This window comes from Pangasianodon hypophthalmus, chromosome 1 (assembly GCF_027358585.1).
Source record: "Pangasianodon hypophthalmus isolate fPanHyp1 chromosome 1, fPanHyp1.pri, whole genome shotgun sequence".
Classification (NCBI taxonomy): domain Eukaryota; kingdom Metazoa; phylum Chordata; class Actinopteri; order Siluriformes; family Pangasiidae; genus Pangasianodon; species Pangasianodon hypophthalmus.
In genome coordinates, this window is record NC_069710.1 from 33,120,954 (window position 1) to 33,136,019 (window position 15,066).

At 39.4% G+C, this 15,066-nt stretch overlaps 1 protein-coding gene across 8 annotated transcripts in view; it reads left to right on the forward strand.

The window, feature by feature from the left end:
- Positions 1 to 15,066, forward strand: part of LOC113547560 (rho guanine nucleotide exchange factor 4) — a 118,872-nt gene that overhangs the window by 96,445 nt on the left and 7,361 nt on the right. For 7 of the 8 annotated variants that reach the window (XM_053235246.1, XM_026947957.3, XM_053235262.1 and 4 more), the window contains 3 exons: positions 5,794 to 5,939; positions 13,931 to 14,110; positions 14,454 to 14,648. In XM_053235246.1, coding sequence (XP_053091221.1) covers positions 5,794 to 5,939; positions 13,931 to 14,110; positions 14,454 to 14,648 — 521 coding nt within the window. Of the gene's footprint in view, positions 1 to 5,793; positions 5,940 to 8,434; positions 9,365 to 13,930; positions 14,111 to 14,453; positions 14,649 to 15,066 lie in introns of those variants that run through there. The other variant, XM_053235269.1, reaches the window with a different exon arrangement.

A 15,066-nucleotide genomic window follows, 5' to 3' on the forward strand; every position in this document is an offset into this window, starting at 1 on the left:
TATAGTAAACAAGCTAACCCACTAGCATTATAGTAAACAAGCTAACCCACTAGCTTTGTAGTAAACAAGCTAATCCATTTGCATTATAGTAAACAAGCTAACCTACTAGCAATAATAAACAGGATAACCCATTAAATAGCATTATAGTAAACAGGCTAAAGCAGTAAATAGAATTTTAGTAAACAGGCTAATCCATTTGTATTATAGTAAGCAGTCTAACCCATTAAATAACATTTTAGTAAACAAGCAACACACTACACAGCATTATAATAAACAGGCTAAAGCAGTAAATAGTATTATAGTAAACAGTCTTACACAGTACATAGCATTATACAGGGTTCTTTTGCAGGTTTGTTAAAATTAGAATTTAAATACACTCATTTCCCAAACGGGAACTGTATCAGAAATAAGAAAAACATATTCTGTCCGTCTGTAGACTGGGCTGGTGCGACATCTCTCACAGGAGGGGGTTGTTATTCAGCGCTAACATGCATTAGACCATGAAGATCTCAGCACTCTGCGTGAGGAAATGTGAAAAAGTTCTTAAGTTGGGCCTTGTCTCCAGGGCCGGACTTAGCACTAGGCAAAAGTAGACACCAAGGGTCCTGTAAAAATGCAAATTATATATATTTTTAATTATTAATGCTACATAACGTATGCTGAAAATTTAAATATTGATGTTAAAATGATGAAATGATTCAAATCGCTGTTATTTCTGCAGCGTCAATGCAACCCAACCTCGCCTCATGCTGTAATGGAATATCGATTTAAATGTGTGTAATTGAATAGGGCCCCATTCCTATATTATATATCTATACCTATCTTTTATATTCTATATATTCTTATACACATTTTTTTAATCCCTTTGCATATTTCTTATGTATATATTTTTCTTATATTTAATATTTTTCTATATTTTCTCATTTTATGTCGGAACAGTTGTATAAAGCATTTCACTGCAGGTCATACTGTGTATGGTTATGCATGTGACAAATAAAATTTTAATTTGAATTTGAGTTTATTTTGCCTCGGGCCTCAAATCACTAAATCCGCCCCTGCTTGTTTCTGTCCCTCCTGGCTGGCTCGCCATCCGATAGACCTGATGTCTAAAATCTACCGTCTGTAAATGAACAGACAGATGAACAGTGCGCAGTGGAAGCAGCAAGGAGATGCAAAATGCATTGAGAATGCTGCTTAAGGAGTGTGTGTGTGTGTGTGAAGTTATTTTAGGCCTGATAGTGCCTCTCTCGCTTGTCTCACCCCTTGGCCCTGTCCTGGCGTCGTGCCCAGTTAAATTCTGTCACCTCTCATTGGTCCTGACATCGTCCTCGACACCCGACTGTCCTCTCCTCACCTCAGCTAAACAAGTGGCCTAAAAAAATGAAAGTAGGCTAAAACTCAGCTGCTTCTGGTTCCCCCGTAGCGTTAGCCGACTGCGTGAGTGTATTCGTAATGACAGCGTGATGTTTATTATGAGTTCACGGTGCATTGATGCTTTATTTTACTGGCCCAGCTGTAAAATATGATCGATTTGCCCAAAGCACTCGCGTGACCTGCTGAGAATCAATACAGTATAAATTATCAGGAATAGCATGTGGTACTTTTCAACATTTATTAGCAATACCTTTAGAACCAGGTACTAGTCTTAAAATCATGTTTGATTATAGTATCTAAAAAGCTTTTGATGCAATTTCCTTTCCTTTATGTTAGCTAGCTATTTAGCTAACCATCTAGTTTGCAAACTATATTATTTCAACATAACTGAATGACTGAATAGGTAAGTACGTTCACGGTCGTGACATCACTACATCACACATCACAAGTACAAGCAATTCAGAATGGGCTGGCAAATTCAATGCTTTATCCTGGTAGCTAGTTAGCATGCTAGTTTGTTAGCAAACCACAGTTTGTACATTTTCGTGACTCTGAACACATGGTCAGGTTTGAACCTCCTTTTTCTGGCTCCTGAGTGATCTGTGCTGTCATTATAACATTCTCTCTGTCTCTCTGTCTCTCTCTCTCTGGGAAAGATGGGAAAGATTCATATTACGATTATAAGTAAGTGGCATATTTAGAGAATTTAGAGAATTTATTTATTATATTAATTCTTTGTGCAGCTAGTACTTTCAAAAAGTCGCACTTTTAGCCACGCCCCTTGCTGTTGAGTGTTGAGCATCGCCAGTCCATTGACCCCTGACTTCACCCACTTGCTTCCTCATCATCACCTCCACCTCCTCCTGATCAGAAATGAAATTCTGGACTTTTGAAGGTTTCCGAACATTAGACTGCAATTAATTCACTACTGATGCTTGTCAGCGCTGATACTAAGGAATTATAGAGAGTGTGTACTCAAGGTCATTGACCCCGGGTGACTGGGTTCTCCCAAGTGGACAGAGTGACCGTGGGAGAGAACGCAGGAGCCTGAGAGAGAGTGAGACACACACGGAAAAGGACGAGAGGAGTGACAGAAGAAGGAGAAAGAAGAGAGAGGGGGATGGTGGGTAAATATCAAGGGAGTGTGTGAAGGGAATTTGAGTATAAATCATATGTGTGTACTGTATATGAGCTGCACTCCTGCGTCCTGTTCAGTCCCTCGTGTCCGTGTGTGACGGGGTGTGTGACGGTGTGTGTGTGTGTGTGTGTGTGTAGCTGTAGTGTATGGGAGTTCCCGTGACCTTTTACACACACGTGCTGCATTAGAGACAGTCCCTGTAGGAATCAGTCCTAAAACAGTAGGCGTGGCTTCTGAAAAAAACTACATTTAAACAGATAGACCCTTCATCAGGCTCTGAAGACTAGCGATTCATATCTGTGCAGTTTCTCTACCTGTTCTGTGTGGTAGGAAAAGGAAAACTGATTTGAGAATGTTTCTGAATAATAAATATTCCTATTTCCTGATGTAGTAACAGCTCATTCATGGGGCTTGTACAGCAGAAGCTCCACATAAACGGGTTAAAAACGTGTAATTGTTAATCTGGTGAAGTTTTCCATAAGAAAACATTTATGGAAGGAGTCTCCAGTGTCAGTGCTGTAAGTTTTGAGGGCAGAGGTGTTTATGCTTTGTGGTTTCATGATAAGGTATATGTAAAGTGTTAGTTCAACCCAGTCAGTAAACTCCACTTCCCATCCTGCATTGCAGCCTACAAACATGGCCGCCACGGACTCCATTTCCCAGATTACACACACTTTGCCATGTTCACAATCACCAGCCTTCTGATCACACACACATCTGGTCTCAATTATCTCATTCCTCACTCTCAGTGTTTAAAGACTTTCAGAAGTTTCAGCTTTACCTCCGATATACTGTTTGCTGATCGCCTGATCTCTGCCTGTCCCTGGGTCTGAGTACTGTCCTGTGTTTTGGATTTGTTTGCTGTTCTTTCCATCAAACACTGCCTAACTGCATCTGCATCTGTCTGAGCCATCTTTATGTCACAAAAAGCTGTTGAGTTTTGTCTTATTAAATTTAAGAGAGAGAAAAAAGAGCAGCTGGAGAGCGAGCGACTGTTTATAGCTGCTATAGCGTAATGAGAATAGGAACTAACTTGTTTCATGGACGTTGCACAACATTACATGTAACAATAAATGGATAAAAATATTATTTTTTACTTATTATTATTATTATTATTATTATACAGCAGGTTTATTACTTCCAGTAATCTATATTTCATTTCATAGTGCTTATTCAGAGAATAGCACATTGTGTTAAACGAATGATCTTATCCAGCATGACTGACGTGAGGAACAATCCCAGTGTGAGAGGATTCGCTGGGGTTAAAGGTGGCTTTCCCTCTTTTCTGCCTTCTCTTTCTCTCTAATCTCCTGAGAATCGCTCAGGTGCCAATCACTGCAAATAAAAACCCCCACCTCCGTCCCTTTCCTTCCTCCTCCTTCCTCCTCCCTGTGTCTGATTGCCCTTGGGTCCTTTTTAATCATGACATGACCTTCTTCACAGACCGACTCTTAAATGCTTCAAATCAGAGCTCTTGGAGCATCAGCTTTATCAGTAACGATATACGAGTGTGTAGTTTATTACTGATGTGACTGGTATTGTTACAGAGACAGTGGACATGAGAGAGAGGGAGAGAATTGGAAAGTTAAAACAAATGCAATGGACAAAGGGAACTCAGTAAAAACAAATATAGACAGAATAAAGGAGAGAAATAAAGAGTGATTGAGAATGAGAGAGAGTTAGATGGACTGTAGATATGGACAGAAGAAGAAAGGAATGGAGTAAAAGAAAGATGGAAGAAGAGACACAGAAAGCAGGATAGAGTAAAAAAAAGAGCAGAGAGAGAAGGATGGACAGGAAGAATGAGAGAGAGAGAGATAGAATAAAATAAAGACAGGTACAGGCAGATGGACAGAATAGATGAACATAAGAGAGAAATGGATAGAGAAAGAAATTGAAAAAGAGAGTTCTGGAGAGAGAAGAGAAAGAACGATGGATATTGAGAGAATGGACAGAAGCATGAAGATGAACAGAATGAGATGGACAGCACAAAAACAAACAGAGAGTTCAGCGTGAAGCAGTAATGGACGAACAGATGACAGTGGAGATGTTTTGTGTGTGTGTGTGTGTGTGTGTGTGTGTGTTCCCTCCTGTGGCACTCAGTGTGAAAGTGCGCCAGTATAGAGTCACAGAGCAAGCTTTAGCGCCTCCTGCTGGACAGACACACACACACACACACACACACACACACACACACACACACACACACACACACACACACACACACACACAAAACTAACACAATCTAAATCAGGCTTCTCAGATTAGCACACAATAATAATAATAACAATAATAATAATAATAATCTACACACACCCATCCATCCACTGTCTGTACATCCCTCCATCCACTCTTTCATTCCCTCTGTACACCCATCCATTCATTTATTCTATTCTTTTATTCATTCCATCCATTCATCCACATATAAACAGAGATAGATATGTTCAGGTTAATGATAAAATGTCGAATCGTTTCCCCTCATCACCATGTGCTTGTCGCTTGGGAGCTCATGCCATGTTTCCACGGTGATTTGTCATCTCATACACACGACAACGGACGCACTGAACGAGTGTTTGTGATTGGCCGAAACTGGAAGGCTATTTTTAGAAAAGAAGCAGGTAGATATGGACGAAAAGAGCCAGCAGCACATGTGAGTGTGTGTGTGTGTGTGTTTGTGTGTGTGTGTGTGTGTGTGGTGTTCTAGTAATGAGCGACTCTGGTGTTTATATACTGAACCATCTTGTTACATTTAATGTTGTGTTGTTCCTGTTCTCACTTACGTTATAGCAGCTATAAACAGTCGTTCCCTCACCAGCCTCTCTTTATTCTCTCTATTGATGATGAAAAAAACACAACTGAAGATGTCAGAAAACTTAAAGTTACAGCTTTCTGTCTGAGTGTTACACTGACACTGGAGACTCCTTCCATAAATGTTAAATAAACCTTTAATCTCCATCTCCTTATGGTGAAAACTGTACCATATCCCTGATTACGCACTTTTTAAATCTGTTTATGTGGAGCATCTGCTGTACAAATCCCTGTGAATGTTTTTATAGAACTGAGAACATGTTAGAATGAGCACATTAATGTACAGCTGTGATTTGCAGCTGCACTGACAGAATCCAGCAGTGCTGCAGTGTAACCAACAACCCTAGTCTTTAAGCAGCTTGTGTTAGTAAGTCCATAAACTCGAAATCCATAGACTTTGTTCTCCAGCTAGCAAACATTAGCTAACCTGACAGGCTAATCACCTGTTATCTCTTTCTCTCTCTGTCCCTCAGCGGTGATCCTTCCTGACGGAGCTCCAGAGAAGCTGGGTGTAGGTGATGAGGCTGGCAGTGAAGAGGATCTTTACGAGGAGCTACGCAGTTCAGGACATCGCTTCCCTCATCCAGGAGGAGCAGGAGAGCAGCTGGCCATAAACGAGGTGACAGAGTTTTCATCACTAGACATGGCCAAATATTAACATAACCTTGTTTCTATAGTAACAGCTCATTCAACATTAGCGTTGTTTTGGATGAAAGCTGGAGGTTTTTCCTTTCGGCTGCATTCGAGCGGTCAGAGATCCATCCAGAGAGTTTGCTGGACAAAGAAAAACAACGTTCGTTAACATGATGTGTTTACAGTGTTTGTTCATTCGTCCTTAGGAACTGCTGGTCAGGGTCACAGTGGTTTAAATTAGGCTACTAGTTTGTTTATAGTATGGGAAATCAAACCAACTAAATTTATTAGAAAATATCAAAGGTCAGGTACAATCAAAAATAACTGCACAAAAATAATAACAGTCTGGCACACATCTCTAGTTGAGACCAGTTATTAACTGGAGTGATGTAGCTGAGGTTGAGGAACTGTCAGAGCCAGAATACCATGCTGACCCTACTCACATTTCTACATCTGGGGATTTTTTTGGTAGAGTTCATATTTATTCATATATATTTATACTTTTATACATATATATTTATTAATAATAGAAAAAAAAAACCCTTCTGGTTTAGACCACACCCACTTTGGGTTTAAATCCAAAAACAGATGTACATATTTGGAAGACTAAACAGATACAGATCGTGGCATTGCATTACATTCCTAATGTAGGAGAGGATAGCTAAGTAATGAACGAGTAAAACATATCTCACCACATTTTCTTCCAGGGTTATATGGTATTTAATGCAGAAAATAATTCTCTGGCACTGGTGCAATCTAAACCCAGTGTGATACCTCAGCTTCATACCCTCAGATAACAGATAACGGAGCAAGCGTGCCTGCCAGCTAAAAGCTTCAAAGCTATGCTGTGAACAGTGTGTGTGTGTGTGTGTGTAGAGCGTAGTGATGCAGAACTGCCAGTTTGTGTTGGCCAGAGGCATCTCCTGCTTTTTGTTGTGTGAATTAGGAGACCAGCTGGTGAAAGAATAATTAAAAGAGTTTTGAATCGAGATCAACATTCACCAGCTGAAGAGAAGGTTCTGTTTCTCACGGATGATTTGTAGCCATGGTTTATTGGCTGGAGCAGACCTGTTGATTAGATGAAAATATAGAAACGTGTGTAAGAGGTTCTTATGTTTTGAAGAATGGTGTGGACATGTATGTACTTATATTAAATATGATGATGATGATTGCTTTGGAAGCATCTCATTAGCTGCCTCCTCCCTCAGACTGAATCCCAAGAACTTAACCACAAGAGCATAAACCCAGGAACATAAAGACCAGGAACTTAAGTGAACCAACATAAACCCATGAATTTAAACCTAGGAACACATACTATTCCTGCAGCACTACAGCTCTGTCATTTGGCTTAGTTTGTGTTCTGATTTCTTGTTCATAGTGTGCTTTATGTATCCTATCATCTTTAATTTGGCATCAGGAGGCTCTGGGGCTTGAGTTCCTGGTATAAGGAACACTCTAGGCAGTGGTGAAGTTTGATCCTGAGCTTGGGTTACTGAGGGTAATGTTTTCCCTGTGTCTACAATATTAACTCTTCACCATGGCTACAATAGCAAACCCTCTGGTCTTCTCTCAATCCCTTAGAGGAATCCAGGCAATGTTTTTCTTGGTTCATAAATAACGGTATAGGTGTTAGTGTGCCACGCGGGTCACGGCACCAAGAAACTCTGCAAATATGAGTCTGGATTGAAAATTGGATGCTAAATGTGTATTTGTGCACTTGGAATATCTACAGATCTGCTTTTTTCACCAACATAAGTATATCTTTGGAAAGTCTACACCAGTCTACTGGTCTAAACTAAACAGTAGAAAGTCCTAGCTTATGTAGATCCAAAGATAAGGAGAGAAGGGAAGGGGATTGATAAGACTCCTTTGGCTGGATGAGCCAGAGAGTGTTATCACTTCTGACCTTGGTATGTTCTGTCCCACTGTACCATGAAGAAATATATAATATTCAGAAATGCAAGTCACATTTAACACAGAGTGTCAGTTATACTGTAAACATAAAACTTTAGCAAATGCCCAAAGAATCAGAAGCAAGAAATTAAAGGCAAATATTTAGTTTCCTAAAGGTTCTCCAGTTTCCTCCCACCTCCAAAAAACACACTGGTTTGTGGATTGGTGTGTGTGTGTGTGTGTGTGTGATGCCCTGAAATAGACGGGCGCCCCATCCACTGTGTTATATAATCTGTGAGCTGTGATCTGAGTCGTTATTTAAAGTGGATGGATGAGGATTTATTCAGTCTGATTCCCTGTAAATGTGCCTGCTGAAGTGGAAAACACCTGAGCCTCCAAGAACACCAGATTCTGTGTATACACACACACACACACACATATATATATATATATATATATATATATATATATATATATATATATATATATATATATATAGGTACTCTGTTATTTGCATATTTTTAATGAACACATGACAGATTTCATGTGAAATTTAGCCTGCAAGAGGGAGGGAGAGAGAGAGACAGAGAGAGAGAGAGACAGGGAGGGAGGGCAGAGAGTGAGACAGAGAGAGACAGCATGAAAGCTAGAGAGAGTAACAGAGAGAGAGAAAAAGTAAGCGGGAGAGAGAGACAGATAGACAGATGATCTGTCTAATAAGCAGTCAGCTCCATATTCTTGGCTCCCCCTCCTCCGCCCTTCTCCGTGGTTGCTAAGAGCTGCCTCAACCACTCTGGTTTCCAGGATACGGTGGAGAACCGTGTTCTCTGATTGGTCATTCGCAGTAGGAAGGGGAGAGAAAGAGGAAAAAAAGCTGTGTGAGATGAGAGCAATGCTGCGAGTGTGATGGATGAGCGTTCCAGCGTAGCTCTGGGCAGAGTCAAGCTCCGTGATCAGCTTGTGTGTTTACTTACAGGAGAAAACACAGCCATGGAGAAGAACTGCCATCATCCCTTTGTATGTGTGTAAGGGACAGATAGAGTGAGAGAGAGAAAGAGAGAGAGAGAGAATGAGAGAAAGAAACGCAGGGAAAGGCCTGAGCTATAAAACATGAACAGCAAAATTGATGAGGTCTTACTGGTGAGATTTGGATTCTCCTGACATCTCTGCTGGAAGAGAAGAAAGAAGAAGGGAAGAAAAGAGGCGAAGATCTGAGGACTGGGGTTTAGATAGATAGTGGGGGTGCGCATGGCTCGTAGCTGGGTGAGGAGCGTGAGGCCGAGGCCCGGCCTCCTCCACACACTCCTCCGCTGCAACATGGAGCCCGAGACGCAGCGTGTGGTCGTCTTTCTCATCATGATGTTCCTCGTCATTGTCAACGTGGTGCTTGTGTTCCTGCTCGCCTTCCAGTAACGAGAGAGAAAGCTTTTCAGAGAACGAGAGAGGAGTGAGGGTGGGGGACGTAGGACAGTTCTTTTTCTGATGGGCTTCTGGTATGATTGCAGCATAAAAACCCAGGTAAAGCACAACGATTTGTACTGTATGTTTCTCTTAAACATCCTCTAGTTATAATTTTTTTTCATTTCTGCATGTCACAGCTTAACATGTAAACATCTGCAGTACTGCAGAGAGCTCCTTATTTATCATATTACAATAATATTTCATGGCTGAATTCATACATTATGATTTTCATATTAAGGTGACAATGATAGGATGATGATATTGTCTAAACTGATAATCACGATTATTATGTTATGCTCGATATTGAAACTGATATTCACCAAAAACAGTTATTGCACTTTATGACAGTAAAAATCTTTTATGTTTAGATTTGATGATTTTTGCTGAAATACCTTTTAAAATGAAATCCAACCATATCAGCTTTACTCATTCCAATTAAATAAATTTTATAAACTTTAAATATATACAAGACTCAAAATAATGAATAATGATCAATAAATTAATCACTAAATAATAACAACAGCCAGACAGTAAAATATTGTATGAATGTAGCTACTAATTTGATTAATTGTTAATGTTTAATTAGCCAAGCAATTAAATTATTGTTATCATTATTACAATATGATAAACTGTCCATGTTTTGGTTTTTTTTTTTTTAGAATCGCTTATTCACCAAATACAAACGTACAAGGAATTTGCGTCGGGTTTGGAGAATTTTAATTGCAACCCTTTATGGTGATATTTTGGAGCTTTTTTTCCCCTTCTAAACACAGTACAATCCAAAGTGAGGTCAGTCTTTAAATTAAAACTGAGCAGCTACTACATGAACAGAAGAACAGATTTTTTAGGCTTGTTTGCTTTTGATATCCAGCAGAAACTTGCCTTCATCCTATTGGATGAATTCATTAAAAAATATAAATTTTAGTACATTTTATAAAGTTTTCTATGCGATTTCTCTATGCAGGCCACAGAGCGCCATGATACTGAAACTGTTAAAATACTATTAAAAATACATTTAGGTAAATGTAATCAAAATGATCCTGATACAGTTGTGTCACATTTATCAAAAAGACAGAAGCTCCAAAATATGCAAAATTGAAGTTGGATAATTTAAAAGAGTCCTGAACCTGCACAATGTTATTGCTGGCTCAGTAAAAGCAGCGTGAGTAAGCTCTTCGCTAGCCTCGGGTGGCTGATATCAGCTATCTTGGAGGCTATGCTAGTCCTGGTTGAGAGTGCCAAAATGCTGATCAAGCTGATCTTCTTCAGCTGAACTATCGTTAACAATAAAAGGACAGAAAAAAAAAACACTTCCGCACCATGGTGATCATGTCTAATCATCTATGAATTTACAAATTTCACATGAGTGAAATGACAAGTATAGCCTATGCAACATGTTAATGATGTAATGATTATTGAATAATTCGTAAGTAAATGCTTCATAAGTAAATGGTGAGAGAGCGGCTCTAAATGCGGTGTACACTAAATCTTCCAGTAATGCAGCTCAGCCACTGCAGTGCATCAGCTACCATAGACACACACTACTGTACCTCTTCCTCCTTTTACAGGACGCCATTACTTTTGTCCTAATTGAATGGCTTAGTCTTATTTGTCTTAATTTATGGATTAAATATGGAAAGATATAAACTTGGCAGTGCAATGCGTATCTAAAATCACAGATTTAAAGCTGATCAGTCAAAGTTCACTCTGGAGTAGAATGTAGGATATGAAAGATTTTTCCAAATAACAGGATCTGTAGAAATGAATTACACAAGAATTCTTGTGTCAGTGTTCTTAATAATAAATTAAATTTGTCTGTATCAATTTGTTAAATAAGGCTGGTAGGTTGTGAGTTCAAATTCCAGGGTTACCAGAAAGCCCTGGTTTTATTGGCCACTAGTGACGTGAATGGAGAATATTACTACCTCTGTCTTACTATCTACAAATATTTCAGGTGCTTTACAGAAGCTCTGGAAGTCTTTAAGCTTCGATTACTCAGTTCTGAGCTCAGATTACATTCTACTTCCATCGATAAAAGCATCTGGCAAATGAAGGGGAGAGAAAATTAAATTTGATGTATAATGTTTGCAATACAGATCATCTGTGAAAGGGGTTCTTTTAAAAGTACATATGTGGCTTTGCTTGTGCGTTAGATTTATACACCATGTTAAATTACCTCCATATTTCGGTAGCTCTGATGGGCCGGATGCGTCTCATGCTCTGAATGAATCATCACCACGGCTAATTCTTTTATTTCTCTCTGAGTGTCGGCACAAAGCTGAGCTTGGTAAACTAGGGTTTGTGAAGCTCAGCTGGTTTCCGCTCTCAAGGCTCAGATGAACTCCATGACTGGCTTTATTTAAAATGTACATATAAATTTTAGTTATGTTAGAGTCAGTTGGATCCAATCACATGGATCCTCTGGGTTCATCTAAGGAACTGAACTGGTCAGGTGATATTCTGTTATCATGATAAATGTGGTTTGTTTATTGATTAAATGCTGTCAATTTGCTCGGAGCCTGCCAGACAAATAAACTATAAAACATTCCAATGAGAAAAGATGAACACAGAAGCATGAGGCATTAGATCAGGAGGAAAGGTATTGGCCAGTTCAGCACTTAGCTGCAGTAATGTTAATGCTGCAAGCTCCTGAGACCTAAACTGTGGTTATGCATTTTTAATTTTTAATTTTAATTTTAACAGGAAGTTTATGGAAATTATTAATTTATTAAACACTCTGTAATTCATGGCAATTTTGGCCGACTCTGCTCATTATCTTACCTGGGTAATTCCTTGGTAAAAATCCTTCTCAGGTGTTTCATGTATAGATTATGAGAAGATTATGAGAAGAAACTATTAGCTAGGAACTATTAGCCAAGCTCTTAATTCTGGACTATACTTACTTTTAAGTATGTGTAAGTATGTGCAAGATGTCTGCCACATGTATGCGGCGGTTGATGGACCGACACTTGTGCACATTTTCAGAAATGAATGCTACGCCTCCATGAGGTGCAATAACAACATAAAGGGTGGGGACTCTGCAGTAGGACTGTAGGACTTGAGTCCAAGACCATCTCGAGACATTTTCTTATTGACTTTGTTTTGGATTTCTTGGCCTTTTACATGGACTTGTCTCAGTCTTGGGAATTGGTCTCACTAAATAAGGTCTCGACCGAGAGTTTGTAAAAATAAAATAAAAATAAAAATAATAATAATAATGATTGTGCTGTCTTTTCTTTTCGCATAGCACACAGTTTGACAAGAAGTAATTCCTTCTTCTAGAAAACAGCTTAATCATTGGAACAATGCAGGAGTGGAGCCAGCTAGCTGAAGTAAAAGCTTGGCCTTGAAAAGGATTTTATGGTTTTCAGTCTTGATCTTGACTTGGCCTTGACTCCTTTGACTTGTCTGGACTTGATCTCAGCTAGTCCTGTGCTAGAACTGTTTAGAAAGGAAACTGCATCATATTACAATACCTTTTGAGAAACATAACGCTTCTAATGCCTTTGCTAATGTTCATGTGATCCTTCAGGCCGCTAAAGGCTTATCTTACAAACTTCACTTGGGATAATAATATCTTGGCAATCAGGAAGTGGATTTGGTGCATGTGATAGTGTATTACTGCTATGAGACTAGTATTCTACATGTATAGGAGTATATATATGAATTTATGTGATGCTGGTTAGGATTTTCCCACATCATATTGGCACAAACTGAAGCTTTGCAACTGAAAGTCACGGACAGGCAAAATTATGCAGGCGTGTCGCCTAGCAACAAACCCCTCTCTTTAATGATGGATTGATGAGAGAGAGAGAGATGGCATAAAATATTCCATAGGTCTATTTCTGTTTTGGTTCCTTCACTCTACAGAGGACATAGCATGGCCACTGTGCAACCATTATACATACACAGATGATACCCTGCCATAGCTAACTACTTTCAACAAGTTTGGTCCTCCACATAGCAAATTAATAATCAACTTTGTGGTGGTAACTCCACTTCATCACACTAACCCATTATGTTCTAGCTTCCTATAACAGCATGACATAGAGTGTTTTATTCCTTATATAATATTCTTGTAAGCAGAAGACAGAACTTCTTTATTACCAATCCTTTATTACTGAGCTGCACAATATCTCATAATAGGAGTGAACATGGCCTGATGTGGACTAAAACCAAGAATAAAAGCTTATAGATCGGATTCAGATTGGATTCAGAGTCTATCAGAAGTCTGTAAATGAAAAAGTCATTTTATCAAAGCTTTTGCAAGAATTGTTATCATAGTCTGATTCAAGGGTCAAGGCATGGCCTAACAAGTTACCAAGAGGTGTATGGAACAAGTGAACAAGCCTTAAAACTACAGATTGGCCTATACAAGTCAACAAAGGGGAATATATACAGTATATATATATATATATATATATATATATATATATATATATATATATATATATATATATATATATAAAACTGATTTACAAAAGTATAAGATACAAGTGAGACAGTTTTAATGCTCTTCACAATGGATAGGTATTAACAATACTCAAGAGGAACTGATATTTTTTATATGCACCTACTTATTAACTTACTGAACACATAAAACCGAGTTTCTCTCCTGTGCAGCTGATCAGCGATGGCAGCGTGGTGTATGCCGAGGCATTATGGGATCACGTCACCATGGATGATCAGGAGCTCGGCTTCAAGGCTGGAGACGTCATTGAAGTAGTGGATGCCACAAACAAGGAGTGGTGGTGGGGACGCATCCTGGACAGCGAGGGCTGGTTTCCAGCCAGCTTTGTCAGAGTGAGGAGTTTTTCAGTTCTACTCCTGTTTAGATCATAATTACATATTTTATTTAACAGTGGAACAACACAAAGAATGCTTTTTCAGACATGAGATTTTAGGTGCTCCACTTGGTTTCTAATGCACATTAAAAATGTATATTACAGACATGAGAACATGAGAACACACCTGAACAACAAAAATAAAACTCATGTACAACAGCATATAGAACTTTCCAAGAGCTGCTTATCTAATTATGTCTTGAGGTCAGGAACTAAATCGGAGCATTTCCTTAAAAAACCAAACTCTTTTTCATCTGAAAAGCCTTGTTTGACCCTGCTTGACCCTGCCTCTCCTCTCGCAGTTGCGTGTGAACCAGGATGAGCCGATGGAGGATTACCTGGCACAGCTGGAGGAGGCTCAGGAGGAGCAGAGCTCTGGCGTCGGGCTGCTCCTCGGGCCTGGCCTGCCCTGCAAAGAGCAGATGAGGACCAACGTCATCAATGAGATCATGAGCACAGAGAGGGATTACATCAAACACCTGAAGGACATCTGTGAGGTCAGATCAACAAATAAGACCAGAAATTTGTTCAGCAAGTTGAGGAGAATCAAATTCACTGGTGCTTAAGAGTTAGACTTGGAACCTTCTTTAAAAGGAAAATCCTCTGTTGTTGAGTTCTAATGGATCCCCAGACAGATAAACCAAAGAGCCATTCATGGTGCTAGATGAAGCCTTTCTTAAAGAATTTGAAGCTGAGGAATTGAAGGTTAAGGTCTTTGCTTAACGGCCTTTAAGCAAATTGGTACCAAGCAAATTGGCCATTGGATCTCCGGTGAGTTTAAATCCCATTTGAACCCTCATTGGATGAGATGGATGGGTTAGTTCCTCGTGTTTTATTATGCCTGTTAGCTCACTATGATACTACCTGGATTTGAATTGGTGGGAAGACATGGCGCTCACCCCCAAAACCATAGTG